Source organism: Populus euphratica, unplaced genomic scaffold, assembly GCF_000495115.2.
Source record: "Populus euphratica unplaced genomic scaffold, PopEup_1.0 scaffold1101.1, whole genome shotgun sequence".
In the NCBI taxonomy this organism is placed as follows: domain Eukaryota; kingdom Viridiplantae; phylum Streptophyta; class Magnoliopsida; order Malpighiales; family Salicaceae; genus Populus; species Populus euphratica.
This window is the reverse complement of record NW_011500950.1, coordinates 27556-35078: the sequence shown is the minus strand read 5'-3', so window position 1 is coordinate 35078 and position 7523 is coordinate 27556. Positions and strand designations below refer to the sequence as shown.

The following is a 7523-nucleotide window of genomic DNA, read 5'->3' as shown; positions in this document are numbered from 1 at the left end:
TAATATATATATATATATATATATATATATATATATATGTTGTGGCTCGCAGTACATGAACTAATTTTAGTAATTAATTATAGTAATGGGATTCAACGCATCAATGAGTTAAACCTTTTTGACTCCCATGTGCTCTATTGCATTTATAATAATTAATCTTAATACGATAATTCATATACCAAATTCGTGTATAATAACGTATCTTATAATACCATATTTTAGTTGAAGCGATCGGTTATCTTGAATCCAGTTTGTCTGTTATTCAATTTTCAGTGTTAATATATTAAAGTGAATTGGTTAAACAATCAGCTCAAGATACATATTCAAATACATATTAAATAGAATATACTTTCTTGTGCTTGGTCGGTCCACACTGATTAATGGCATATGCTAATTGTCACATATATCAATACAGAAAGCATAGTTATAAAATCTTGTTTTAAGTATGGATCTATGATCGGGTCGGGATCTTGAGTTGAGAGGGTAAATTTAAATTAACTAAAAAAAATTATTTTTTTTATTCTGTATTATTATGCCTTTCTAGTTTTTTTTCTATTTGAAGATAATGGTTTTTTTTTTGTTTTTTTTGTTTGGAATTATTAGGGTTTTCTAATTTTTTTCTATATAAGATATTGTAATAGTATTTTAGCACTATTAATAAAATTAGATATTTTGAAAATCTTCTATTGATTTTGGTTTTCTTGATATTTAAGATTTTGACTTGTAACAAATTCGATTATTCTTCACTCCCATGTAGAGTTTTAAGTAGGTTACATGTGAAATCGGATGTGTTTCACAGGTAGAGTTTGTGAAAATATATGGCTTGCAATCGCATGCCTTACCTTGAAAGGTAAGCCACATCTCTAGTGGTTTATCTAGATCGTGTCTGTCAGCCCACCTAAGAATGCATGTCTTAACCTTAAAATGTCTGCTTATCTTCATCATGCCAAAAACAGAATAAAGCAAGGAAGTTATTGCCCTTATTCCCAGGAGCATGTTGTATCTCAAGCAATTGTTCCTTTTGCGGTTAAGTTGCTTTACTAAAAAGAAAGCGGGGTTGGTTGCAGAAGAGTGGTGGTGAGAGGAGCTAGAGGGATTATCTTGCGTGCAAGATATCATCAGTAACCTGGAAAGTTAATGAATTAAGTTGGGTGTCATGGTCATGGTCTCTGCAGAAGGCAACGAGCATCTATACAGAAAGTAATGAAAAGCATCAGACTTCATGGTCATGGCCTCTGCACAAGGCAACAAGCATCAATCTATACAGAAAGTAGAAAAGCATTAGACTTCACTCAACGTCCAAGATTTTATCTTTTTTATAAGGACAGTGTTGTGACCTGAAATGAGTCAGGAATGACATCTTCTGATGGAGTTTTGAACATATTTTAATACCAATATATATGCTTAACTTTAAAGACAAGACAGATATGTAAAGAGTCTATAAGAGCATGGAGTCAAGTGATTCAAGCCCCTCTTTCAGACGGATGAGCTCCATCTTTTATATTCAATCAATTGATGGTATATGAGTTCTGCAGTTTACAGATGGCTGCGGCCTAAATTCCATTACAAAATAGTGTAGATGTGAAAATTTGACAAACCTTACCCATTTATAATCATTTGAGGCAGCATGAGATTCTGCGGCTTTCAAGAATATAATTGCATTACTTTTTAAAATATTTTATTTGGAAAGCATTTAAATAATATTTTTTTATTTTAAAAAAATTATATTTAATATCAAAATATAACAACAATCCAAAAACATAAAAAAAAAATCAATTTTAAAATAAAAATTCCAAATGGCCCCTCCACTGAGAAAAGCAGTCTGCTGATGACTAAAAAACTTCGGAACCATGCGTGTAACGACAAAAATATTAGATAAAATATTAGATAATGTCCTCAGCAAACAAAGGTGACGAAAACGAAAGGTAGTTGTGCGGATTAGGTAACAAAAGGTTCTTTGCTTTCTTATGTAATTTCTGGGAGTGACTTTGCTTCTTTTCCTAACAGTTTCCAACACAAACATGAGCACCGTACTTGCGTTTGCAAAACTGTAGGCAATTTTGAAAGCTCAGATTGGTTTGAATCATTGCTAAAATTTGACATCAGACAAGTTCAAATACCAACTCTTGTCTATTGTAAGCTTTGAATCAAAAAGATTGTGCTGGCTAATTCCACAACATGATTTATTTCCACCCCACAGCATGACTCTTTTATCTTCTGTACAAATAAGGCTAATGAATGGCACTACAAACAGTGCCTTCAGTTCAATATGGTACAAATACATTTGATAGCTTAAGTAGATAGAAAAGGGCTGCTTTTAAGATAAAACATGCATTTTATCCCATGTACCATTTTCAAAGTAAAACTGTGTTGCACCAACTGCAATTTGATTCTGACTTAAGGCAGCCTTCAAGTTAATGAGTTCACCATCCTTCTCTAATAATACCTGGGAAAGATGAAGGGGTGTAAAACTTTGATTTATGATCTAACGTTGGCAAGTCGTGCCCTTATTTCTTCGAGTTCCCCCTCATCATCAACACCCTCAGCTATAGCTTCTTCCTAAAAACAATCCAGAAGGGTATTTTATATTCTTGTGCTTCAAGGCATCAAAGAAAAGAAAATAAAGAAAACATTAATATGCCACACAAACCTCTTCCATCTGAGCAGATTGCTTCACTCTCTCCTTCCTGACTGCTGCTGGTAGCTCTGCAGCAGTCTCACCAGCTATAGCAGTCAATACCTTGTCAACTTCTTCTTCAATCTCCTCTTCCATATCCTCCGAATCCAGCGCACTGTCAAGGGCATCGTCCACAAATTCCTCAATCACCCCTGCCTGCAAACCACAAACAAGAACGAGAGCTCTTATTTTAGAAGTATAGTACAAAATACAAATATCTATTAGTTGTTAGGTAGTTTAGTTTGTATGGAGGCAAGCAATGATAACATCAATTTAGAAAGATTTTCTTCAGTTGGCAACATCCATACATATCTATTAAGCTCAAGTGAATAAAGAAGCCACAACATATTAAACACAGATTATCCCAATTTTCCTGCCATATTAGATCAAAAATGCCTAGAATGAAGGCAAGAAATGTTGATGCACTCCTTGAAGATCTGCAGTAAATGCAACGCCTGATAAATTTCCACTTTCTTCCGAGGTTCACATTTCTTAGATTATCAGTTCATATAGCAGAACAATCAAAATCAAATGAACCTTGGTCATTTCTTTGCTGAACTCTTGCATCGTAACAGCCACATCTGGAGCCTTCATGAGATCATTGACAAGCTTCATAACCTCAGCACTCTTGGACAAATGGCCCACTGTGCGAGCAATCGCTGCAAAATCAACCAAAAAAGAATGATACCAGGAAATTCAAATAAACTATCAGAGCTCATTCTAACAGAAACAAAGGTAATGAAAGAGAAAATAAATCAGAAAGTAGACAGCATACACACACATTTATCCTATTAAACATGGTAATCAACTGTGCATACATTTTTCCAAGTACTATATAACTTGCTTCAATTACACACTTGATGAACAGCCAGCTGATGAAAACAATCATCTTCTTACTTAAAATTTATTTATGGTAAAAAGGATCGATTGTTCCTCTTACATCTTGGACAGATGGTTGACTCTATTTTTCCAAACATACTTCAGTTACTTTGAGCCAAAGTACAAATATCTAACTCACAATAATTATGGTTTCTTTTTGGTTCTTAAGGCAACAAGGGCAGGGTTCAAATCACATTACAACCTTAACTCTCCAGAAAAGTGAGAATAACAATGGGAAGGCACCTCTGAACTCATAATTAGAAGTTCATGCTACCAACAATCACTCTCAATGGCTGTCTTAGCGCTCCATTGTAAGAAATACATACTTCTACATGTTTCTTACAAGCAAACGAGAATTAAAAGAGAATTCACTCCCAGAATTCTCTTATATATTTCATCTAGTTTCTTCCTAAGCTATATTGACACCAAGTAACCTAACCGGTGTCTCATATCATACCACTTGAGAAATATCAAATTGACCGACAGAACACAAAAAAAAGAGCCACATGGTTTGATCAATTGTGCTTCACAAGAAAATCAAAATTCAGGAACTTATACAACAAACTGTGTATATAAAGTACTTATGAAGACAGAACAACACCTTTGAGACACAGGAATAGCAGTAAGTCCAGATTGTATTTGAAGTGTTGAACTGTATTCTATGTGCTTGTTTGTGTTATGAACAGATCACAATAGGATTTCAAACCATAGTCAAAATTTGTCTCCCAATCAGCTCAACAGCCATTATTCTCATTTCACGATAAATTAATACATCATTTCTCAACAATTACTTTTTCACATGGATAACATTTTTGGAAATGTCATACTTACTCCCCAAAGATAAATTATAGGATTGCATGCTGATGACCATTATTGCATATATTTACTAGTGAATACATTCAACTTTTCTTCTGGCATTCGTTTCTTCACATTTATGATTCATCCGCCTTAACATCCAAACAAAAGCCAGATTATTCAAAAATGCATTTATTGTTCTTTGTCCATAAAACTTTGCAACAAAAGGTATGAAATTTTTTCTTCAAATTATGATTTCTGAAGAATTCTAAACCATTATGAACTCTAAGTTAACACAAACTATCTGAAAGGCACCTCCTCGCTTAACCATCCCTCTCGTCAATTATGTCTGAATCTGTGTCAAAGTTGTTTCTATAATCGAGATAACTTGTAGAGATAAATATAAGTAATGACGCTGCCTAAATTCAGAGACTTATTGCAGTACATAAACAACACGAAGCAATGGTTATCCACATTTGCAAGGTACAAAGTAAAAAAAAAAAAAAAGTAAATAACGAATAATCATACCGACACTTTCTCCAAGATGCATTGATATTGAATTCATCTGTGCCTTATTTTCATAAAGACGGTTTACTGTTCTTCTAGACATCACAATTTCCTTGGCAAGTGCCTGGATAGAATAAAACACAAAACATGATATCATTCATAACAATAATTCTTAATTACAGCAATTAAAGTGGAAAGGTAACATCAAGTTATATACTAAATCAATCAAAGAAAACTCCAATAAAAAATCTAACTTCGTCAAATAAATAAATTTTGAAAATTCCAAAGAGTGCTTAGCAATTGATCAGTAAGAGGAATTTATTTAATAAGAAAAGTAATACCTTGGCTGAGACCATATCATTTCTTTTAGCAGCATCTCTAATTGCTTTTTGTACAGTTTTCTCTTCTCTCTGTATATCTAAAAAATATCCATCAAGAAAAGAAAAGAAAAAAACATACCCATTAAAGTTAGGCCAAAATAAAGAATACCCATTAACATAAAAAATAAAAACCCAGATCCATCGGACGAAAATCAAACTAGAAATCTTAAAATAAAAATAAAATGACCTAAAAAATAGAAGAAAAGAAAAGATTGCCTCGGATTTGACGCTCGATGTTGCGGCCTTCTTGGCGTAGCCTGCGCTGCCAATCTCTGAGTTGTTGCTGTGGATTTGGCTTTGGCTTTATTATGTTCATTACTTTCTCCATTTTTTTCCCTCTGTTTCTTAACCGTTGATCACCTCAACAGCTTCATGTTTCTCCTTTGTTTTTTTTTGTTAACACGCAGGATGTTTTTGGAGCTCATTGAGACTTAATGTCGGCACGAGCTTCTAACTCAGTCCTTCATTATTAAACTCCTCTCTGTTAGGACCTTGATTAAAGGAAGCAACGGACTTCATAGGATTTTCTTAGGTTTTATAATAATATAGTTGTGTGCGCGTATTATGATAACGATATAATTTTAGTTATTTCATTATTTATATTATCATAATCTTTCTATTTGTAATCATAATCATTATAATTATATGTATCTGAATAAACATATTTCGTACTTCTAAAATACTTAGTCTATATCTTTTATAATTTTACTTTCTTCCAACTTTGTATCAAGTTTTGAAATAATTTAATCATTTAAATTAGATTTAGAAGATTTTTATCCTAAAACTAAAATAAAATATAATTTTTTTTAAAGAGAGAAATTATTTAATATAAATTATTTTCTTGATGTATATTGAATTTAATTTTGGTATTTTACAGTAATTACTAAATTGTTGTCACGCTCTACGGATTTGATTAATTTTTTTAATGTTAAAAAAATTAAACATTACTAATTTTTTTAATAAAAAAGACTTTAATTATATAAAGATTAATCTACCATAAAAATTATTGGATGCAAAAACTACTATACACAAAACATAGTTTCTACAAGAACAATGGAGGTCCATTTGCCTGTCTATTTTTCTTGGGCTAGGAATCACCTAAAGTGCTAGAGCTATATCTAAGGGCAGTGACCAGGCCCAGAAGAAACTTAAAACCTACGGGCGTCTAAATTGCAGGCCCAAAACAACATGAAACTCAAGGTTAATGCATGGCAAAGTGCTTTAGATTTATAATCATAATAAGGGGAGCGTTCGTGGCAGCAGCCCTTCATCCTCAATTATGGCCTACAAATCTTTTATGTAGGTGTTTGCCAGCCGAACAATCACTATTGTGGAGTAGCTGTCGTTTTTGCAATGACTGTATATGGCCTTTGATTCCACAATCCACATGGCTGTTGCTTGTTAGTGGAAACACTGTACATAGATATGTACATGATTGTTGCTAGTGCTGACATTGTGTGTCTGTGTGTGCGTGTGTGTGTGTGTTAAAAATATAAAAGGCGTGGGCTTTTACTCGCAGAGCCGGCAGTGTTTACTGTTTACGTATATATAAAACATTGTGAATGATTGTGTATTTTTTAATAATTTATATTGATTTTTAAATTTTAATTTTCAGCTATTTAATCCTAATTGAAAACCAATTACATTTTATTTCTTAGTCAATGGTAAAATTGAAAAAAAATGGACCAAAATAAAAAAATAACAAACATAGATAGCCTACCAAAAGTTTTAAAAAAGATACATTTTGGTCCTCTAATTTTGAAAATGATGCAAATTATACAATTTTTGTTTCTCAGTATTTTTTCAAGTTATGGTACAAAAGTTTTTTTTTGTTATTTTTAGTTTTTAGTTGGGGGAGGAAAGAGAGAGAAAGAGATTGTAAGATTCTAACGGTAAATAGAGCAAAATATTGTTAATACCAATTTAGAGCACCAAAATGATCGTTATTTGTGTCAAAAGGGTTTTATTTAATAAGAAAAGTTTATATTATGTATTTTTTTACCTTTAAAGTTCATAATAAAAAACAAAGCTCGAATAGATTTTTAGTTTCGAGTTAATTTTGATTTTTTAGAATAATTTTTATTTTTATTTTTATTTTTTATGAGATCATAGCTAGGTTATCATGGTTTATAAGGTGCTTTTTAGGTGTTATCGATCAAAAATAGGTTAAAAATTTTTAGTTCAAAATACCTTAAGCATTGATTTGTCACCCACCATAAATGTCGGAATCTAAGCAAAATTAGATAATATATAATCTGATTTTAAAAAAAAAAATAGAGCAACAG

At 32.1% G+C, this 7523-nt stretch overlaps 1 protein-coding gene across 1 annotated transcript; it reads right to left on the bottom strand.

Annotated features, from left to right (window-relative positions):
- Positions 1 to 2156: 2156 nt before the first annotated feature.
- Positions 2157 to 5711, bottom strand: LOC105116887 (vacuolar protein sorting-associated protein 24 homolog 1-like). Its single transcript, XM_011014389.1, has 6 exons — positions 5455 to 5711; positions 5200 to 5276; positions 4880 to 4982; positions 3215 to 3336; positions 2651 to 2833; positions 2157 to 2559 (listed from the first exon to the last, which is right to left on the bottom strand). Exons 1-6 carry the CDS (start codon positions 5564 to 5566, stop codon positions 2479 to 2481), a joined length of 678 nt encoding a protein of 225 aa, XP_011012691.1. The 5' UTR covers positions 5567 to 5711; the 3' UTR covers positions 2157 to 2478.
- Between the last annotated feature and the right edge of the window lie 1812 nt (positions 5712 to 7523).